We start from the raw sequence: 23,496 nt of genomic DNA on the forward strand, positions 1-23,496 counted from the left end.
ACATTAAGGCAAGAGAAAACATTTTATACAGCATGATTTTTGCTTACTTGTTTGTTTTCCCGAACAATGTTTAACAATGAATATGGAACAGACCACAGTGGGATATTCATTCATTCGCTCCAAAGGGAAAGCATCTTTTGTTTTTGGTTGGCTGCAGTTCCAGAGCAATTTCCATATGGACACTTACACAGCGTGTATGATTCACAGGTATGCTATATTTAGAAAGACATATAGGCCGTGATGTGATAACTGTGATGACATTTTTAAGAGCTAGAAAATACCACTAAACTGTGAAAGGTGGTCACTGTATTTTAGACTGTATGCTTAATCATGCAGTATATTTATAAGTGGCAAACAGTGGGCAAGTAAAATAAGGAAAAAAAAATCTTTGAGCCGTCATATGAGTAGGTGAATTACACTGATTATAGATGTGGGTTTAGTAATCTCATAAGCACAGCTTTAGAAATTACTTGAAAACATGAAGGAAAAAAATAAAAAAATTCAGGCATGGTGGCAGGCTAACCTGAATGAGAATCAGTAAGTGGCCCCATTTTCCTCAGCAGTTCTAAGCTGCATTAGAGCATTAGTCCGTCTTAGCTGAACATGCCAAACCTGGGATTCAGACTGAAACTTATGCCGGCTCAGATTTGTCATCTGTGTGCATGCACATTCAGGCATTATGAGCAAAATTATACAACCAGGAAAAAAACCTCTTTGTCTCCTCAAATTTCTATTTGTCTTTTTTCTGTCTTTCCTTCTTTTAGCCCCTCTCCCCTGCAATTTGCTCAAAATCCCTTTGGCTCATCATCCTAATCTGTAACGAGATGACAGATGGCCGGCTTTCCATCAGTTTTAAGAAGCTCAACCCCCCCCATCTTTAAATTAAAGCCTATCATGCAAAATAAAAAGGAAAAACACTCTTATTAGAATAGCCAGCTTTCTAACGAAAAAAAGAGGTACATTTTCTCATTTTTCTCCAAATGCGGTTGTTAAGAAAGAGGGTAGAATAAAGTTTTGTAATCACACTAATTTATAATTGCTTGTTTCAAATTTGAGGGAGAATAAAAGCAAATGAGGCTCGTAGAATCTGCGTCTGCTTTTATTTCTCATCCATATTGACAAAAAGTTTCACTAACGTAGAACATCCTCTAGAAATCCAACTTTTTTCATACGCCTTTCTTTTATTTACCTCATGAGATAAATAATTGCTGCTAGAGAACCAAGAGTAAGAAAAGAAGCAGAAGCGACTCAATGGGTCAAATACTGATGTTCGCAGGTCCACATAAGCAGACAGCATTAAAAAACATTGGCATGTGTGAAAACTCATGTGAATATGCATGCATAATAGAGCCAATGACTACAAAAAGTCTTTTGACTGTATGAATGTGTTGCGTTGTGCATAACAGGCAAGCTTATAGTCCAGAGTAACCTCCTCAAATTAAGCCCAGCAGCGAGAGAATAGAGCTCTAGCAGGAGTTTTTAGCTGCAGGTTAGAGACTTCCATAGACATGTGCGTGCACAGGTAGGGAAAAGAAGCTATAATAAAAGCTCAGTACTCTCGCCTTGCTTAAACAGATGTGGGTAACAGTTGGGCGCCTATCAACTCATCAGACGTCCTCAGCATATAAAGGAACAGGTTTTGTGAATAATGAAAATCACAAGTGAAATAATTCAACTCGTTGTCAGTTTGGATGATGTAAACTCCAAAGCAAGGTCACACAAGCAGCTTCAAAACAATAAGAAACCTAGGGGCTGAAGAAAAGAGAGAAAAATGGCTATATAATGTAGGTTCTTAGCTGTTTATCATACACAGACAGCTGGAAAACAACTAGCAGGCCAGAGGTAGAGAGAAAAAAAGAAGACCTTCTTTTGATTTTTAACAGCTCTCTGCGATTCTTTGCGTACATATCTCCAACAAGTTGTTAGGTTTGCATGCGTACATGATAGTCTCTCAAACTCTGCCTCCTTTTCTCACATTTAATTTGTCCCTTGCCATTTCTCAAGAGGCAAACATAATAACAGTTTGCCTCTCTGTATAGTCACTGACACAGCAGCCTGCAAACAGTTCCTTAGCAACAATAAGCCACCATTTGCCTTGTAGGCTCTTTTATTTCCCTGTGTACATCTGAACCGTTTTCTGCACAAGTTAATCTTTCCAGCAACACCTACTTTATGGTGTCAGCAGCAGAAATGCTAATCTATGCCTCCACTCCAGGATCATAAATCATAGACTGATGTAGCGCTGATGGGCGTACAACTACTAAGCTTACTTCTTGGGATTTCTATAACTAATAGAAGGTATAGAAACTTTCAAAAGGGGAGACAATTACTAATCCATTGATTAAAATTGAGAGAGATCCATGTTCTTTGAACACATGCCCAGTTAATCCATAAAAAGTCCTTTCAGTTGTGGGTTTTGACATATTTGGAAATGAGTTTTAAATTATAGGGTCTTGACTTGGTTCATATTGTAGATACTTTAAATTTAACTTACTTCCAATGAATCTGTAAAAGCATGACATTTGATCCTTCACCTTCTGAATTCACAGTGTAGTTTTAAGTTGGTAGGATTTGTCAAATTGTTATGTTTTAACACTTCCATCATCAGTCTCAAACTCAAGTCCTTGAGGACTAATGCCCTTCAACTTTTAAACTAATCTGTGTTTTTTTTTTTTCTTCTAAATACAAGAAACCAATCAAAGAATGTAAGATACCAGAAATAATCATTTAGATGTCGGCTACTCATTCATTTTGGAAGGGTTTTAGGATAATTTTCCATTTGTGAAATTAATTATTAAAGGAAAACCTTGAAGATAGTTCTTAATAAAATTCAATCAAATATGTTTAGTTTTCTAAGAAGCTGACTTCTTCGATTTTTGTTCAAAATAAAAAAAAAATCTGTTGTGTTTTTTCTTATACTTCACGTTTGATTTAAATAATTTTACAATATGTTGAAGATTTGACTACTCTCTATCATGTCCTACTTAGTAAAACCTAAAATGGTTAGCAATGTGGTGTTCAGTCATAAAGATAACTTATTTTCCTTTCTGCGCTGGAGCAGTCAAATTAAGTACGTAAGCACTGCCATTGCCTGAACGGTAGACCTGTGTCACATTTCTTGCTAATCTTATAAAATTATCCAATGTGCTGCTATGTTGGTGTGATAAGGTTGTAGTATCAGAGCCTAATGAACAAGAATGAGCAGAATAAAACAATCTTACCTTTGCACGCTGGCATTGTTCCACTCCAGGTGCCGTTGTTGGTGCAGGTCCTAGAGATGGCATTCTCACCCCCTATCATCACAAATCCTGGCTGGCACATGAATGTGACATTCTGACCCACCGTGATGTCATCACCAAACCTTAGTCCATTAGCTGGGATGCCAGGGTCACTGCAGGTGATCACTGCCATTGAAAGACAGAAATGAAGTTCAAATTTGAAGCAGTCTAAGTATGGTGTAGTGAATAACATTAATGAGTAGAAAAATGTTTCTTGATTGTTTCAACAATTTCCTAGGGTTATAAAACAAATGGAAAAAAGCATTTATACTCCAAATTTTGGCATTTAATATCCAAAGGCATCAATATATTTAAGTGACATAGATAAACACCCCATAAGACATACTTATGAAGTGTAAGGTAGGGATAAAGCTGTTGAGACATTTAAAGCAGAGATAGCTTATAAAACATTACCCAATTTTCAGACATCTCAAAGAGAACTGTTCAACCAGAAGGAACTTCAAACCTTTCAAGACTTGGCTGCCAATCTAACTAAAGACTGGGCAAGAAAAGGATAAATGAGATAGGCTGCCAAAAGGTCCATGATGTCTCTAAATGACTTATAAAGATCCACAGCTCAGGTTGGATAATCTGTTGATGGGATGAATATAAATCCTGCTCTCCACAAATCTGATATTTAATGCAGCCGTGTTCAAAGAAAGCCCCATTCAAAAGCCTGCTTTAAGTAGTGCTGTTTGCAGTCTACTATAAATCATTAAACAAAAACCTTGAACATGTAAAATAAATGCAGTAGTTAGATGAAAACAGAGATTATCTTAATGATGTGTGACAGGAAAAAAAAAAAATGCCTATCATCTTGCATGCACCATATGCATGGCCAAACAGATTGCTGGCAGTATTATGATATGGGCATAACTTTCAGGAGATACGGGAAGAATGGACGAAGAAAAATACAGTGCAATAGGAATCCTCTAAGAGGTTGCAAAGACTTGATACTGGGCCAAAGGTTTAACTTCCGAGATGAAAATGATCCCAAATATTGAAAGTATTAAGTCAGAGGTGCTAAATACAAAGTTATATCAGAATGTTTTAATCCCCTGCTGATTTAAAGTTTTTAAACTATGTTCATGTAACTAAGAAGTTTGTCTGAATGACAGGCATCTCCAAAAGAAAATAAAGTTATTTAGAACTCTCAATGACATACAGGAAGCAGATCTTCCTAGACTGGCTTCCTGGATATACTTTTTGAAGACATTAGAAATATTTATCTGTGTGACAGAGCTGTTTTATGTAGCTATAAATAATAGAAATGATTTTTGGTAAATCAAATAATATAATAATAATATGGCACCTATGCTTCTTATTTAGCAGGAGTATATAATGTTGGAGTAAAGAATGGCTGAACAACAGAATTCTGTGCAGCAAAGTTTATCAATGAATAGGTGGTAATTATGCTGAGATGATTAGTAAGTACTAATTGCTCCCCTGCTGTTTGTCACTTCTGCGGTTAAAAGTGATTTAGAGCAGCTGTGAGCCCCTTTAACAGATTCATCGCTGCTTCAACATACTGTATGCAGTGCTGCACTGGGTGTCGCCTTTTATGTGCTTTTGACAGGTCATTATTTAGCTGCTGGAAAGGACTGAGTAGCAATTTGGTGACCTATGGGAGATGTTGCCCTGCAACTATTCTGTGTTTTTCACGACAAAAGGAAGTATTTTTCGTTTTATTAGAGCAGTGTATTTAAGTAGAGTATCCAGAAGTCTGGGTAATAAACTGATGTTGTGTTAATTGGGTGTTTTTGTGACTGTATTTTCTGTCTCAGGCACGGCTTTTAAACTATAAGACATCCTAATAGCTCTGACGAACCAAACCATTACCGACTCAAGTAAAGGAAACAACAGGTACACACAAGAAGCAAACATGGGAAATCATACCATAAAAACAAGGTATTAAAAAGGCAGTGCTATTGGCACTAAAAAGGAAAACCTAAAATGATGGTCTTTAATATCATAGCAGGGCTAAAAATTATGTCAGCATGTAGAAATGTAGCTGGACTACCAAATCAGATGCTGTAACACTAGTTGTGTTTCAACTAACCATGAACTTTGGGAAACTGTAATTAAGGGAATCAATTCGCTAAATGGAAAGACTGCAATAAAAAAAGTTATTCCATAAACCGCTTTTACACTTTTATGAGGTGGCTTTTACGACGGAGTATTAGGGCCAGGCTAGAGATTTTTTATTTTTTTTCTCAATTTGAGAATAAAGTTGTAATATTATGAGAATAAAGTCATGAATACTGAAACTTTAGCGTCTCTATTCACATCTGTTTTTTTTTTTTTTTTTTAAATGGGTATTTAATATAGCACGCTTGATTTTTCTAAAATTTTTTATCATAACTTTTTCTATATTAAATAAGTGAATCTTAAATTACTGCACAACAAGCACAACACCAAGTCAACGTCTATGCGCTCACCTGAGTCTCTCTCTTCCAGTTATATCTAAAGTCCAAATAATAGTAAATGTTAAAGATAATATCAATAAACTCATAATATTAATTACTTCACATCCTTTTTGTTTTAAGATGCAAATGAGTTTAATAGGGAATCATCAGGTAACAAACAGGGGTGGTACATTGCTTCATGTTTATTAGTTGAATGCGAGTGACCTTGATGCTACAGCGTTTTAAATTTTAGATGAAGCAAATAAAAAAGCTTTAACCTGATACCTGAATAAATCCAACAGATTTTCTAAGTTAGAACTGGAGCACCATTAAGCTGGATGTAATATTTGATGCATTACAAGACACCAGATTTCAGATGTAAGTAAATGGAACACAGTGTTCCTACATATTACAAGCTCACTGTCTGCTGCAGTTAATAATGGCAGTTCTTGAACACATCTTTTTAGCCGCTAGTCCTTTTTAGAGCCCGATCATCACATATGTTTCTGAATTATGCTCCAAATAATTGATAACAAAATGACTTTAAGTGCACCTAATGACAATATTCTACCAAAGTACTTAAAAAACATTTAGTTTTAACTGACATGTTTGACTTGAGTGAGAGGCATCTGTGTGTTTTTAAATAGAAAGTTACAACACAGCACTTTTAAACCATATTTCAAATCTCCTATGGTTAATTTATTTGTCTAATTGAAACAGAGAGCCAAGCAGAAATAAAAGTAGTAGCATTAATTATTTCTTTTCACATGTTTGCTCCTGGCTCATTCTCTTGGCACAGCTTTCTCCAAACAAACAGATGGCTATGTGTTGGGCAACTGCGTTGTCAGGTCTTCACCCAGTGCAATCGTTGATTAAATTACAGTTGTCAGTCGTTGACTTCACTTTTTTTTGGTTATTGAATAAATCACATAGTTTCTGAGGTGTGAATCATTTCTGACATTCTGTGTTTTTGAGGGATATGGCTGTCATTGCCTAGTTTACAATGTTTATTTTTAACAGCTGACAACACATTTGGGAAAAATACTTTCTAAATACAGACAAAAAATAAAAAAGATACTACGAAAAAGATGGATGTAAAAAAGTCAGTTCATGTATGATTCAATGTGAAATCTAATTTCTACATGCCTGTATTTTTCTATACTAACAAGTAAAAATTAAATGCTTGTTAGTTCTAGAGATCTATTTGTTGGATGCCTTTTGTTTTTCCAGATCAATCCAACACTGCCTACTCCACAAAAGGCTCCTAAACCCAGCGTCCCGCATAATGTGTCAAAAGAATAAATGGCTTTGAAATTGGCAATTATTTGATGCTTGAAACACAGTCGTTTATAATATGCCTTCCTTGTGCACAGAAACTAACCTGTCAGCCATATCTGATTTTCCTCAGATGGTAGAGGCAGTGTGGGTAGTAAACTACTTTTTACGTCCATTACAGAAGTCATACATGAGCATATTTCGACACCCACACATGACAGCATCAGTTCATGCTAAAAGTTATAGCGACTTGCCTGTTCGACACAGTAAATGTGCTGCGTTATTGAGTCTGTCTTCAGTATCAAAGAAAGGGAATGTTCCATAATTTCCAGCTGAAGCTGGGAAAACTTAGAAAGAAACATTAAAGCATTAACTGAAATTTGTGAGTTAAGCAATTTGAGTGTATGGCAAAAATTTTTTATCTGCAAATGTTAGTTAAATCTATGTCAGCAATTATATTTTTACTGAGTTGAGAAATTTTAAATCTATCAATAGATACCATGAGACCAACAGCAAAAGAAAGGGTCTATAAGTCAAACCAAGTTACCCCATTAATACCCTCTCTGTGCTCTTCAGTGTCAATCAAATCGGCCCTGGATCTGCACTACAGATTTTGTAGAAAAATGCTTGCCAATGAAACTGTGGCTTCTTTATGTATAGTAGGATTGGTCAGATTACAAGCTGCATGTTTCTTGGTGCTGGAGAAGCAATATCAGCAAGAAACAGGGAAGTGTAAGAAAAAAAGAAATCACTGTATTTATCTGTTTCACCATTTGCTGCCAATAAGTCAAAAGAATAGGGAGCCTAAAAAAGCATTTGGGTACACTTTTGTTGTCCTATCTCTAATGGATTCTTGCTGGGCGCACAGGGCCTGGAGTTGGGTCTCAATCTTTTTACTTGTGTTGGGTTAAGAGGCCTTCCAGCATGAGACTCAAATTGGTTTTTATCTATCTTATCACTAAATTAAATTGTTGATTATTTCCTAAGTATGGAGTGCCAAACTAATAATATTATTTCCAATCTAATTTATGATAGTAGGAAACCTCTGTTACATGACTCCTGCATCTGCAAGGAAAGACAGTTATTGGTTGTAATTGCAATTTCAGGTGTATATTTTCCCTCAAAAGGACTTTTTGAATTACTTTTTGCAGTAAAAAATACTGAAAAAACAGTGCTTCCAATTAATAGGAATGAACTCTGTATTTTGCATGAGTAGAGTGTTGACAATCTACCCAGGGCTGAATGAGTAGCAATCACTAGCACTTATAACTTAAAACATGCAAGCTCTACTATTCTATAAAACCAGCTTGCTATTTAATTCAAGGTATATGCTGTATTACAGGTTGGATATGTGTGTGGTTAGTAGATCACTGTCTGTATTTTCCTTATTTTAAATAAACTGTTCAGCTTGAAATGAAAATTTATAAAATGAGCTTTCCATTAGAGAATATGTATTTTTATGCAAGCATTAGGGTCTTTGCTTTATTCTCATCCTAGTACCTTCTTCTGGTCTGTTCCTGTTTGGCTGTGACACCATAACAGAAAGAAATATCAGCTGTTGCCATCTACACCTTTGTTTATAGATGTTTGAGCTCAGCCTGTCTTCCAGTGTAGTCCTGTTTCTCTGACTGTGACTAACTGTATGTGCTCTCTCCTGTCTCCTTGAACCCCAGTCGGCCTCGGCAGATGGCCGCTTACACTAAGCCTGGTTCTGCTGGAGGTTTCTTCCTGTTAAAAGAGAGTTTTTCCTCTCCACTGTCGCTACAAGCATGCTTGGTGTGAGGGATTGCCTTCGAGTCAATGACTCCATGCAATCAACTGGTTTTCCTTCTTAGATAGAAAACTTTGAACCAAAGATCTGTATGATCTGGTTGAATTGAAAAGTGCTTTGAAGTGCTGTGAATTGGCGCTATATAAATAAACTGAATTTAATTAGATTAAGGTTAAAATGGCATTAACTGCATTAAATTGTTTAATTCCATAAAAAGTTTTTTTTAAGTAATTTAAAGCTAAAAGAAAAAAGAAACTTATTTTTCCCCTTGAAAATCTTGTATGACTTTGATCTTCTAACTTACAGATCGATTCTCAATGAACCATGAAAATGACTGCCTGTGTAATGAGGGCACAGTAAGCCAATCCCAGCATCTTAAGTGTTGATGCCCCTGAACACAACAGTAAACTTTAATGTGAGGTGATAGTTAAACGTAGGAATTAGTTTGTTGATGAGCGAGATTTCAAATGGGGAAAAGATGCAGGAAAGCTCCCCTGGATTCCTGCATGTTTGATCATTATTATTCAATACAATTTTTCAATCTTACTCTCCTTTGCCTTCAATCCTGTGCATATCTCTCCAGAGACCCATTACTACAAAATTGAAAATTATGCCCATACCATTTATCTTTCTTGCAATAATAGGCTAAAGGAAGACAGGAAAAAGAATATGGTGAATTTCAGAGAGAGGGACAACGTAATTTTCTCTGAGAGTGATCTTGGTATAAATTAAATATAGACAAGCAAAGGTTTTAATTACCCAAAGAGTCATGTCTGATATCAACAAACTAAAAATTACCAGCCTTGATACTTTAATAACAGTGTGAGTATTTTTTTTTTACCCTTTTTTGTCTATTCTAACTTAAGACTTGATCATCAGCATGCCTCAATTTGAAGCAAATAGAACAACATCGTCTATAAAATGCTGCTTTTCGTTTGTTCAAATTGGCTTATTTGGCTCTACACTGAAACAGTTTGAAGCTATTTTGGAGGATTTTCTTGAATGTTTTTAAAGACCCGCCCTCTTTACTAAAAAAAAAAAAAAAAAAACGGTGGTGTGAGAGCATGCAAAAAGTCAATTTCTCCTCATGCACGCTCTGTTTAAAAGTTGCTGTTCTCACAGTTCATACAAGCTTACTGTGTCTGAACATCCGCCCCAAACCCCTAAATCCCTCAGCTCACCACATATACAGGTGCTGGTCATAAAATTAGAATATCATGAAAAAGTAGATTGATTTCAGTAATTCCATTTAAAAAGTGAAACTTGTATATTATATTCATACATTACATACAAACTCATATATTTCAGATGTTTATTTTGTTTAATGTTGATGATTACAAATGACAACAAATGAAAATCTCAAATTCATCATATCAGAAAATTAGAATATTACTGAAGACCAATAAAAACAAAGGATTTATAGAAATGTTGGCCAACTGAAAAGTATGAACATGAAAAGTATGAGCATGTACAGCACTCAGTATTTAGTTGGGCCTCCTTTGGCCTGTATTACTGCAGCAATGCGGCGTGGCATGGAGTCGATCAGTCTGTGGCACTGCTCAGGTGTTATGATAGCCCAGGTTGCTCTAATAGTGGCTTTTAGCTCTTCTGAATTGTTGGGTCTGGTGTATTGCATCTTCTTCTTCACAATACCCCATAGATTTTCTATGGGGTTAAGGTCAGGAGAGTTTGCTGGCCAATTAAGAACAGGGATACCATGGTCCTTCAACCAGGTACTGGTAGCTTTGGCACTGTGTGCAGGTGCCAAGTCCTGTTGGAAAATGAAATCTGCATCTCCAAAAAGTTGGTCAGCTGCAGGAAGCATGAAGTGCTCTAAAACTTCCTGGTATGTGGCTGCGTTGACCCTGGACCTCAGAAAACACAATGGACCAACACCAGCAGATGACATGGCACCCCAAACCATCACTGACTGTGGAAACTTTACACTGGACTTCAAGCAACGTGGATGAAGTGCCTCTCTTCTTTTCCTCCAGACTCTGGGACCTTGATTTCCAAAGGAAATGCAAAATTTACTTTCATCAGAGAACATGACTTTGGACCACTCACCAGCAGTCCAGTCCTGTTTCTCTTTAGCCCAGGCAAGACGCTTCTGACGCTGTCTGTGGTTCAAGAGTGGCTTGACACAAGGAATGCGACAGCAGAAACCCATGTCTTTCATACGTCTGTGTGTGGTGGTTCTTGAAGCACTCACTCCAGCTGCAGTCCACTCTTTGTGAATCTCCCCCACATTTTTGAATGGGTTTTGTTTCACAATCCTCTCCAGGGTGCGGTTATCTCTCTTGCTTGTACACTTTTTTCGACCACATCTTTTCCTTCCCTTCGCCTCTCTATTAATGTGCTTGGACACTGAGCTCTGTGAACAGCCAGCCTCTTTAGCGATGACCTTTTGTGTCTTGCCCTCCTTGTGCAAGGTGTCGATGGTCGTCTTTTGGACAACTGTCAAGTCAGCAGTCTTCCCCATGATTGTGTAGCCTATAGAACTAGACTGAAAGACCATTTAAAGGCTTTTGCAGGTGGTTTGAGTTAATTAGCTGATTAGAGTGTGGCACCAGGGGCCATCAATTTTGAACCTTTTCACAATATTCTAATTTTCTGATATGATGAATTTGAGATTTTCATTTGTTGTCATTTGTAATCATCAAAATTAAACAAAATAAACATCTGAAATATATGAGTTTGTATGTAATGTATGAATATAATATACAAGTTTCACTTTTTAAATGGAATTACTGAAATCAATCTACTTTTTCATGATATTCTAATTTTATGACCAGCACCTGTATATGCATGAAAGCGCAGAAAAAGATAGCTAACGGTGCGGGCATGTAGGACGGCCTTACGTAAACATATCAACCGAATGAATGACAATTAGGAGGAACAATTATTAAATGATTCATCCAAAAATAAAGATTGTCCTCTAAACCTATAATGTTTATGCTTTATCAGGAGGTGGCATACTCTGCTTATCAAATGCATCAGGATCTAACAAGAAAAGATCCTGGACATGGCCTAACAGGGCTGGTCAAAAGAGTGTTCTCCAAACAAATAAAGATTTATCTTGCTTTAGACTTTCAATACTTTCCAGTGTCTAATTAACTTCTTATTAGACTGACTCTGTTTTCATTAAAGTTCAAATGGAAACCAAAAAAGGTTGATATCTGAGGGGGAAAATAACATTTCTTAAAGAAAACAGGCTACAATTGCTTTGGTGAATCTTTAACCTAGCACTGCTCTATATATGCCCAGGGTCTTTTGATGTTAGTGCCACCTGTTGGCAGATCAGACATTTTGATTTTGATTGTAATCTCACAGAAAATAATATATATATAAAAAAAAATCTTATAAAAATGTCTATAGCCTGGATAAATTCTCAATTGATCCATGTAAATCTCAAGTAATCCTGCAGCAAACATTCCCAGTTTATTCCATTGGTTCACTCTATAACAAATAGCATTATCTTACAAGTTACTGTGCTTTTTACCAGTGATTTCAGAGTTGTATTCAATTCTGCATTCCACAATTATAATAACTGAACATCAAGTTGACTCTTTGAAAAACTACAGACAACAAGAGACAGTTCAAGCCTTCAAACACGCTTCTGTGCAGTACTCACTTGTACAGTTAGGAGCCGTGCCAGACCAAGTACCATTTGCCAAGCACTGACGCGTAGGTGATCCTGTTAGGAAAAAGCCTTCCATACAGGAATACACAATGGAGTGGGAGAAAGTCGTGCCATCCACACGGGAAATGAGGCCGTGAGCTGGGGTACCTGGATTTGCACACTGTACAGCTGCAATACAACAGAGGAAACAGAGGATGTGAAGGTCAGAAGTGTAAAATAGTAATGGATTTTCTATATCAATGATTCACAATCTGGGAGCTGGAAGCCCCTCAGGTGGCTGCAAAAATACTTCAAGGTGACTGAACTGTCAAAGACTTATTTCTTTCCTTTTTTGCAGTGAGCATGCAAAGATTCATTAATGGAATAAATGCTGATTTGATATTGACCTGATAAGTACTGATAAGGTTTCTTTTTTTGTCTAATTACCAGTCCAAGTCTGTTAGCAGCAGTTAGCAATCCCTTGCTGGAGTTAAAGTGCATACATCTTCATATTTTACAGCTAGATAGCCCCCAACCATTTTTTTCTTCGTAATGCTTTTTAAACTGCACAAGCAATCAAAATGTACATTTTTTTTTGAGTGCCTACTAAATTTAAGAAGTCACTACCATAGATTGTGATGTGGAATTGCCCCATATGTAAATCTCCCACAGTAATCACACATTCTATTGTTTCCACGAATAAAAGAGGAAATATACCATACTGATGTGTGGGCATTTACTTGTGACAGAGAGAAAGGATGGAGTGTGCATCATATAAAAAAAGATTATATATGCAAGGGAATGTGGATAAGCTCCATGAATGTAAACAGCAGAGGATAGATTTTTACTGCACACAACAACAACAGCAAGTCAAAGTCGCTGTGAGAAAAACAAAACCTCAACAAAAACGTAGTTCCCCCCTAAAGTTAATTAATTGTGACAGAAAATGTTCCCGCGATATTTTTTTTTTACAGTTTTATGACTGTAGTCTAGCTATTCTTAAAAAAAAAAAACAGAGGACAGTAATGTAGAGAAAAGCAGAATTTGCAAAATTACCATTTTTCACTAATTGTTGTTGCTGTTTTCCACCTTAGGGCTTAAGTGGGGAAGAACTGGTCAGAACCAAAGCAGAAGGTACTCTACTTTATTTCAGTCAAGTACATTTTTCACAGTATTGTATTTTTCTTATTTTCCAAATTGGTCATTTGCTCTTATGATTAATTGCAGGGTGATATAAGAGGTTAAAACATTTTCATCGCTAACTTTGTCTTGGGTGAGCATTGTCTTATTTATTGATTCAGAGATCCAATGTTTTTTTTACGGCACTAGTGGCTCGTTTTTTTTTTTCCAGTAGGCTGACAGGTGAGAGGGTTTGAGAGAGGGGGAGAGACATGAGGCCAAGGACTACAGGTCATATTCGAACCCGGGTCGGCCGTGTAGAGTACTAAGGATTCCATACTGTACACGGGTGGTGGCCGTTAACCTCTACGTCAGCAAAGCAAATTCTTTGCTTTCTTCTCTATTATTTTTTTCTACAGTAGGTCACAATGTTATAATTTTTCTTCCTCTGTTAATGGGAATTATTGCAATTTATGCACACCTTAACAAAACAGAAATTAAAAAACATTAAATTTAAGTAAAACACATTTTTTCCATACTTCATATTATCCAATGTGCTGATTTTTCTTTTTGAAAAAAGATAAGCTACTAGAAAGCCACCAATCAGTAAATTACTGCTTTATTAAGAGAGATAAAGAAGTAGATATAGTGCTTAGATGAGTCCCACTATATACAGTAAGGTACAGTTGTCAAGTTATTAGTTGCTTTCTGTGGAAATGACATTTACTGATTCTTATATACAAAAATATCTCTAATAGTGGCAAAACCACAAAACCCAGGTGCACAATCTTTAAGAAGATAAAAAAGTTACTTACAGAACAAAGGTAGTTGAGTTTAAAAAAAAAAATCAATAACTGCACTTTTTAAGAATCTGCCTTCTAAAATGTTTCCCCAAAGGGTAGAAAAACTGTTTCATGTACTCTTTTCCTCCTGCAAATCATGTCTAATTACAAAACTAATCTGCTCTCTCAATAACCTAATTGCCTGGAAAATCATGAAAATTCTTTCTAGGAGACAGACATGCTGTTACTGCTGTGCTGATTTCTCAATTACCTTTAATGCATCTGCACAAACTTATCACTGTGTAAACACATTGCTGAGGGACTGTTCCTAGCAGCTTCAGAGTTTATATCACTGTGCTGTAAATGCATTAAAAGGCATAAAATCATGCATTCAAACACCTCACATATAATTCTGATTATACATATAATCAAGCATGAATTCTTTTCTTAATATTAAAAATAGCATGAAGCAGTCATTGATGACCATGTGAGCTGTTATTAAGCTGGATATTCACAGTGACCGTTTTCCATGCACTGTAAAAGGCTGTGAATAATGGATGGATGGGCTTTAACTCATGACAGGGCTTTAGATCACAGACAGAGAGCAATGAAACTCATTCAGGCTCCAGTGAATTCCTGCTTCTTCCCCCCACAAGTTAGAAAGATGGTTAAAACAATCTAAAAATCAGGATTTCAGCTGGGAGATGGAAGGATAAAAAGCCTGGGGTGGAGAGATATGGAATAAAAAAGGAAGGGGGGGGGGGGGGGGGGGGGATCTAAGTGAGCAAAAAGATCAAGATACAGAGGGAGGAGAGATGAAAGATTGGACAAAGTATGAGAGTGTGCATGACAGGTCGATTGATACAAAAATAAGTATTGAAACAGAATAAAGACATAAAGGAAGTAAGATGCATTAAAGGTGCATTGTAAAGGAATTGAAAGAGCACAAACCATGGCCAGTTTTATTAGCAAAGACTCTATACTTGTGGACAGTATGTAAAGTAGAAGGGATGCAGTCAAACATCTGATTCAATATCCGGCTGACCCTTGGGGGTAATTTATGCAAAATATGAAGCTGGTCCTCTGAGAGGTGATATCTTGAAAACCCACAATGATTAATTTATCACAATCCAAAAATAAAAAGTGGCTTTAGGTGTCTAGAATTAATGAATTTTCTCTCAGCAGTCTGGAAGACACTCAGACTCCAGCAGAGAGATATTTTTCCATCTGGGGAAGTACTGGTTTTGTGATTTCTTTGCTAATCAGTTGCGTTGAAATGCAGCCAACAATATGCAGACACTGTTTGTGTGTTTATACTGAATCTGGATACAGTATAAATTTTTTAGAAGCCACAGCGAAAAGAATGTTGGTACAAACCCTGAAAACATATCAGTGTTTCCTGTTTCTAAGCAATGGATTGCCTCATTTACAAAGCAGCAACTTAATTTATCTCGACTATCTAAATATTTGAATTTCATTTTAAAAAATTGGAATACATTTATAATGACAATAATGCATTTTAGCATTAAGATTTCTGATTCCAAGTCCACATACATACATCACCATCAAATCACCATCACATCCATAAAAAAAAAAAGACAGTAAAAAATGTAACGTTCCTTTTAAATAGACACCAGATCATTACAGCTTAATGAGTAAATTTCTTTTTCATTTGTTTTATTTTTTGTGCTTGTCGAAAGGCAGATAAAGTTAAGTGGCCTTCCTTTTTTTGGCTTTTTTTTTCAAAAAAAAATTAAGAAATGTTTTGAGATTATTTACAGTGAGCAGCTTGATTTCGATCTCTTTTATTTAAATCTAGTGGAACCAGTTACTTTTTTGGGAAATAGAGTTAATCTCTCTGATTTATCCAGTGTTTTATCCAGTATTCCTACTGAGATAAATGGTAAAGGCTTTAGAGGTCTGTTTGAACCTTAATATATATAAAAAAAAATAAAATAAAATAAAAACAGCATTATGAACTCACAGTGAACAAACAACACAGCATAATACACCATCCTCAGAAGTAAAACATGGTAGAGGTACCATTTTGCTGTGGGAACTCTTGCTCGCAGTAGGGTAAGGTAAAGTCAGAGTGAATGGGATAATGTGCGTAGAAATTTAGTACAATTCACATAGATAGCTCTACTAGAGGCTAAAAGGCTCCTAATGAAGGTGGAAGTTCACCTTTGAGAAAGACAATGAGTGTAATCATGCAGACAGAGAAACAATGGAGCTTTGATGTGAACATCTGATCAAAACATACTCCTGTGTAAGAATGCACAAATAAGATTTCGACACCAGTCCCAACAATTTAATGTTCTCTGCTGAAACCTATCTTTGCAAAAAGAACGGGCAAAAACAAAAAATAGTCTGCAGGTAGAGTTATGTCCTAAAATGTTTGCAGCTGTGACCAGAGCAAAAGTTAGCCTACCCACACTTTTAAGATTCATGTACAAAAATAAGTACAAAAACATGCTTCAAAATGTATTAATATGTCTGCCTGTTTGTTTTGGAGTGTACAAATAGAGCAACACAATTCAAGAAGGTTATGTCATGAAAGTTTGTTGTTCTTAACTTGACAAAAATTGTCAAGGAGAATAAATTATTCAGCAAAACAGGGTTATTTTTTCAAAAAGCAGTCATGACTTTTAATGCAGCCTAAAGCAACTATGCAGCTCAGTGTTCATACGTAGGAGTGTTTATCTGTGAAAAATGCTGTTTGTTACTTCCTACATGACTCCTCTTTGCTCTCACACAATTTATATAAAACATCCCACAGAAATTTTAAACAGTGCCCTTACGCTTGCAGAAAGGCTGTTTGCCAGACCAGGTCCCATTGGGGAAGCAGATCCTCTCTGCTGAGCCATACAGCGTGTGTCCCACTGCACAGGTGAAGCGCACCTTGCTGCGCACTTTGAAGTTCCCCGCCTCCCTGCTGGCATGGGCAGGTGTGCCAGGGTCCCCACAGCTGCCAGAAGAATCACCTGCAATGAGAGATAACCAGACATGGAGAAATGAAATCCAGAGACAGAAGAGTCCACCTACTACTACTGTGTGTGTGTGCGTACAGATGGATTCTTTTTAAATTGGTATGACAGCAGTTTACAACACAGGCTCTCTTATTTTTGTCAAGTGCACAAGAAATACATGGAGAAATTTGGTACCCTCAAATCTTTAGGAAGCAGCAATAAAACACAAAATGCACCGGTGGGCAGGTGTTGAGCTTTTATTTCCGAAGTTCTAAGGTTAAAAGGACTTCTATAAGTGCGGAACATTTACCATTTGTCACCATGCCAACAGACCTAGCAGACCAACACCTCTTTCAGCTTTGACGCCAGAGGCTTTTCAGCCCATAATAAAAATAAGAAAAAAAAAATCAGCAGAGCCAGCATTAAAAGGCAACCATCTGTGGTTATAAGAAATTATGAACACAGCTTGACCTCTGAAGCTACCAGTAAATGTATTTTCAATATCCTGAATTATCCCCACGCTCTTTTTTCTAAGAAGGAACTTAGAGCACTTTCAGAGTCATCACCTTGCACTATTCGCCACATTTGACTAAGTATTCAGTCAGATACAGAAGATGACGTGCCTTTCATAAATTCTCTTCATGTTCTTTTTGCCTATCTCTATTGTGTGAGAGAAATAGGACGTGTGCACACTCTAAGCCATAGGAAATGAGAGAGTAAATAAAGATGACAGGTATGGAATGAGGGCAGTGCTGAAGATTTCATGTTGTGATGAACAGTTGAGTGATTTGTGCGCCAGGATAGGTTGGGGGTTCTATTCAATGGGGTCACCCTCAGGGGAGATAACAAAAGCACATACAGGAGTGCATAAAATCAGCCAAGAAGGAAACTGACGCTACACTAGTTCTGACAAAAAAAAAACAAAAAAAAAACAAAAGATCATCCTTGATGACAACTCCACGCAGCTAAATAAACAGATGTGAAAATGTACAGATTTTCAACTTTACATTTTAAACACTCTTTGTGTAGGATTTGTTCCTTAATGGGTTTATGACTGTGTTTCTTGGGCTGCAAACAAATCCTGTCCCTCCTGCCCCATGGGATTTTCGCTGCTGCTCTCTGTGTACAAAGCACCAAATAGCTGTGGTAATGCTGGACTTGTTGACAAAGTCTTAAAGCACAAACACAAACCTCATAACATCTACACGCATCTCTCAGCTCATATGTCTACAGACTACATTTGTCAGGTCAATGACTCACAGCAGAGGCAGATAAGTTGGTACATGGCCATGATTGGTGCTGAGTGTTCATGAATGCTTATGTTGCTGCATATGTTGGTGTGGCTTAGAGAGATTGAAATGTTTGTACATTTGCCAGCATGTACTTGCATATATTTGTAGAGATGAGAACATGAGGAGCGCTGATTTGCATTTGTCTTGGTGTGTACAACTGTGCCAGTAAAAACTAACGTGTCTTACTGCAGCCGCCAATGCCTCATTATTTTCTTTGGACTAAGAGGTAGCCTCACTAAGCATGCAGTGGGACAGCTATAATTATGTTAATTGGTAGTCAGGTTTTGGTTTGACTATCAAGTAATGTCCATTCACCAGATCCTTTTGTGAGGAAATAATAAGGCCTTAAACTCAGCCATGCAACAGATGAGAACAGCCCTGGCAAGCAGTCTGATACGCCATCTCACTAATTAACAAGGGAGGACAGAGCGAATGGACAGATGCATGAATGGTTGCAAGGATTAGAGCTGCTGTTGATGCCAGGTTGGACTTCTGAGAAATCCAGAGTTCAGCTCTTTGGTTGTAACTAATGTGCTATGCTACTATCAAAATGTGTTAAACTACACAAAGTGCTAAAGGACTCATGCCATTTTAACTGTTATGGCTTTTGCCACCTTACAGCCCCGTCGCAAAATGAACAGTGCTTAAACATGAAAGCGTTTTGCTGTAAAACATTAAATTGTTATCTCTTCCTGTATGTCTAGAACCACTGTGCTGTCGGAAAGTGAAGCTTTGTCTGGATTGCGTTTTTTTTTTTTTGTGCAACTTCGAACAGGTGTTCTTCCAGAATTGTCCTGTATTTAGCTACATCTAGCATCACATTCATTTGGTTCCCTGGCTATATAAAAGAGAAAAAAACCTCCACAGCATGATGGTAATATGTTTTGATGCCTACAGAGCATTTTTCATGTTGGCCATAAAAGTAAGCTTTGATGTCATCTGACTAAGGTACCTTTTCAAACTGTGTCTCCAACATGTCCAACTGCAATCGGCGCTTCTTTTTTCAGTGCCTTCAGCAAAGGCTTTTTTGGTGATAGTCCTCTATAGAGGCCAGATTTCTCAGGTGCACTATCTGTGCTCTAACCTGAGCTTTGCAGCTCCTCCAGGATATCAATCATGTTCCTCCTGACTGCTTCTCTGATCAATGCTCTACTTAGTCAGCTGATTGGTTTTGGTGGATGGCCATGTCCTGGTAGTTGTGTCATCATTGCTCCATTTCTAGCTGACAAAATAAAAATTACTCTGTGAGACATTAGGACTTTCAGCTTTATACATTGTCTTAACTTTATCTCTGTTTTTTATATTTTCCTTGTTTTTCAAGATTATGTTTTTTTCATTAATGATCTCTTAAAAACTTTTTGTCCTTCACAGATAAGCTAGTTCATGTTAAGCCGTTCAGCCAAGAACGGTATAAAGCTTAATCTATACTTGATGCAAGTATGTTCTGCATGAAAAATGAGAATCTTGGACTGAACATCTGCAATTTTATTCTCCGCTTGTAGCTAATTCTCTTGCTGACTCTAGGTGTGTGTTTATGGCACAAACAAGCAAACAAAGCAAGCTTATAAAACCACACTACATGAGGAAGTAGAAAACGTTGTTTTTTTACATTTTCAAAGCCTCTTTACATCATCCAAGAGTAACAGTAATTTATTTCGAAAAGTTTTTTACGGTTTCATTTTGGGATATTTATTGGTCAAATCACAAGATGTCACTCAATGTTTATATTTGCGAACCCTCGCCAGGTTCACAAATATAAACAGATGCTCAGCCTCTTCCACCATGTTTCCCTTAGCAGTTACCAATTTTTCAAGGTGCAGTGAAATTTTTTGGATGGATGAAATGCAGAGGGGTGTAGTAGCTTAAATGACATAATTTGGCTGCTTAGATCTTGCGTTCGCATCAAGCATGAATCCAGTGCCACTGCCCTGAATGTTTTACATGTCTATGTTCCAGCACATATGATTCAAATGATTGCACGACCTCTTCTGCTATCATCAGGTGCTGCAGGCATCTATTAATCTCTCATCCTCACCAATTAGGTGAGTGGATCAATGAGAGACAAAATACATGCATGGCTGAGGAACTTGAGGAGCAAGACTAGGAACACCGGGTCAGTGGCCAGGGTAGGTCTCTGGTCTGTGATTAAATATGTTGCTGTTTAAGTTTGTTTATACATTTTTAAAATTTTAAATTATTTATTTTATAGACACTTAAGTGGAATAGCCACATTTTTTTCTGTTGCTTCTAATTTAACTGTTGGAGAAACTAACCTAAAGACCAAGAATAGGCAATTCCAATCCCAGAGGGCCTGTATCCTGCAATTGTTAGATTTGCTCTTGCTCCACCACACCTCAAGTGTGCAGTCAATTTCCCTAGAGTCCTCTTACTCATCTAATTAATTGATTCAGGTGTGTTGGATCAAGGACACATCTAAAAGTTGCAAAATATGGGCCCTCAGCAACTGGAATTGCTTCTACAGCCTGTTCAAAAGTATCAAATATAAGCATCACACATCTATGGCTATTGATTTAGAATAGGTTTATATACATGTTTAAGCTATTAATGTAAAATAAAATCTGTAAAAAATATTACTAAGGTAGCCGGTGACTACATGTGCTGTATAAGGTGCCCTTTTTTTCCCCTTCAATACCTACCCCCAGAAATGTCTGTGCATGTCACTGACCATCACTGCATTTAGATTTTAATTGCAAAAGATTGTCAAAGTTTGGTATAAGAACCAAATGTTTCTACACAATGAGTACATTTTTTTGTTTTTTATACATTTTTGCCTTTTTTCCAGATTTTTTTACAGATTATTGCCAAATAAAAGCAAAGGTCATAAAAAAGAGAGAACATGGAAGAAACATTTATATTACTGTAATTGGCACATAGATTTACATGCTTTTCATTGCCAGTCTTACAGAATGATGAAAACTACATGCATAAATACACACTTGTTCATGTGTGTGTTGATATGTTTAGCACCAGGAGTTTTCAGCTCATAAGCAACAGATGAGCTCCAGCTGTGTGGTAGCAGCAGTTTCTGCTACCACTATAGCAGACGTTTACTGCCAAGTGGGGAATCCGTTAAGTCTTTTAGTGGGAGGTAGTTAATTTACAGTGGATTCTTCTCTTTATCATATACTGCAGATTTTCTAGATAATTATGAGTGCTGATGCAGTATCATCTCTGAGGATTATACATTTACATTCAACATTGATTAAACTGTTCGGTTTGATATAGAGTTAGTATGCAGTGGTGAAATAAATTATGCAAATGATCTGAAGTCACATGATTATTAATGAAAAAGTTCCTCATTTCCTTCACTCTATAAACAGCTAATGCTTATTAGTGGTAGCATTACTTTAGAATGGATTTATTACATCAAATGTGTTTTAAAGTAAAGAGTAGATACTGTTTTGAAGATTATTAATTAATCCATCAAACCGTTCCATTTTCTTTTATCCATAATGTAGAACCCTATTTACTGTGTTTACTGGCTGCAGTAGGACCCATGTTGGCACACAACTCAGTATGGCAGAAAATTACTCATCATTATTGTAGGATAGACTCATCTGTCAAAATAAAGGGATGTTGATCTAATCATGTTAATAATGGAAACCCTTTTTAACTCAAGCAGTAGGTGGTTAAAATAAAAGTGAATCAAAAAATGCATGCAGTACTTCTTCCCTCGATAATATCCTATACATACCAACGACAAGACAAAACAATAAAACCACAATGATAATAGAATTTAGGTCTTTAAAGAGGAACACAATCCTGAAAAATGTAAGAACATTGCCCCATGGGTACCAACATCAGGACACAGGGATTATTTAATCTGTTTTATAACTATTTAGTATTACATTATTTTTAGTAAGACACATGTTTTTATAACAATATACGTTTTTATCACGATTATCATGTGCAAATGTATAACTCTTACCAATATTTTTATATCTTTTTATAAAGATATATGTTAAAAATATCCATATATTATTATTATTACAGATTAAAGCTAATGTACTGTTATTGGCTTTACGTCTTAAAACTTATATTTGATGTCTTTCTTTTCAGTATATTAAACTCAAGTTTTCAAGGGCCACTGGCTTTCAGCATTTGGATACATCCCAAGTTCAAACAACTGTCTTAACGTCCTTATGCACTTAAGTTTAAGAGTCTTACTAATGATCTTACTATCTGATAAAGATGTGTGGATGCAGATGCTTTTATAGAAGTGGCAGGATATACAGTACCTGGCAGCTGTGCTGTGGCCTAGTGAGTGTCAAAATATAACATTTGAAGTTCAGAGTGTATATAAGGGTCTCATTGGAAAGGTTTGAACTAAGTTGTCCTAGTTGATCTAAGTTGACATAGTACAAATCACTGACAGACCAGTTCAGCCATAAAGCCTTAATGTGTAATCACTTTGTCAGATTTTCCAAGATGTTCCCTGGATGCAGTCGAGTTAGTTAAATAGTTAAATAAAATAAAGCTGGCCAGTTAAAATGTTATTAGACATTAACAAGCACACTAATGCAATAATAGTGGAAGGAGATCATATTTTGTTTGTTCTTTCTCTACGTTGTATGAAGAGAATTGAACTTCTGGATTTGCATAGTAAAAGAGATGCAAAATGCTTTGCTCTGCAGACCAACTAAAATAGTAAAAATCATTTACACATCATAGACCTTCAGTCAGAGAGCAGGTTGGTTACCCTCTGGAGCCCTAAGCTGTCCTGTAGACTAAAAGGCCTGAACTCTGTGAGGTGAGCCATATCTCTTCTCTGTCCCTTAGAAATATAATTGGTCTGGCCTGAGGGACGGCCAAGTCACTGGTATAAACTAGAAACTTGTCGTTTTGAAAATCTAACGCTTTGATAGGATGTGACCGGTGTGTAACAATATTAAAATAGGAAGGTAAATATCAAAGTAATCTACGCAAATGTTAGAAACTTGAGTTGTCATGCAAAACATAACT

The 23,496-nt window shown here is 36.7% G+C and overlaps 1 protein-coding gene across 3 annotated transcripts in view; it reads right to left on the bottom strand.

The window, feature by feature from the left end:
- LOC119777104 (CUB and sushi domain-containing protein 3-like) overlaps positions 1 to 23,496 on the bottom strand; it is a 319,759-nt gene that overhangs the window by 44,397 nt on the left and 251,866 nt on the right. For all 3 annotated transcript variants that reach the window (XM_038275900.1, XM_038275898.1, XM_038275899.1), the window contains exons 57-59: positions 17,054 to 17,236; positions 12,364 to 12,540; positions 3,222 to 3,404 (exon numbers count right to left, since the gene is read on the bottom strand). In XM_038275900.1, coding sequence (XP_038131828.1) covers positions 3,222 to 3,404; positions 12,364 to 12,540; positions 17,054 to 17,236 — 543 coding nt within the window. The remainder of the gene's footprint in view (positions 1 to 3,221; positions 3,405 to 12,363; positions 12,541 to 17,053; positions 17,237 to 23,496) is intronic.

Source organism: Cyprinodon tularosa, unplaced genomic scaffold, assembly GCF_016077235.1.
Source record: "Cyprinodon tularosa strain WSP-4 unplaced genomic scaffold, ASM1607723v1 ctg98, whole genome shotgun sequence".
NCBI lineage: Eukaryota > Metazoa > Chordata > Actinopteri > Cyprinodontiformes > Cyprinodontidae > Cyprinodon > Cyprinodon tularosa.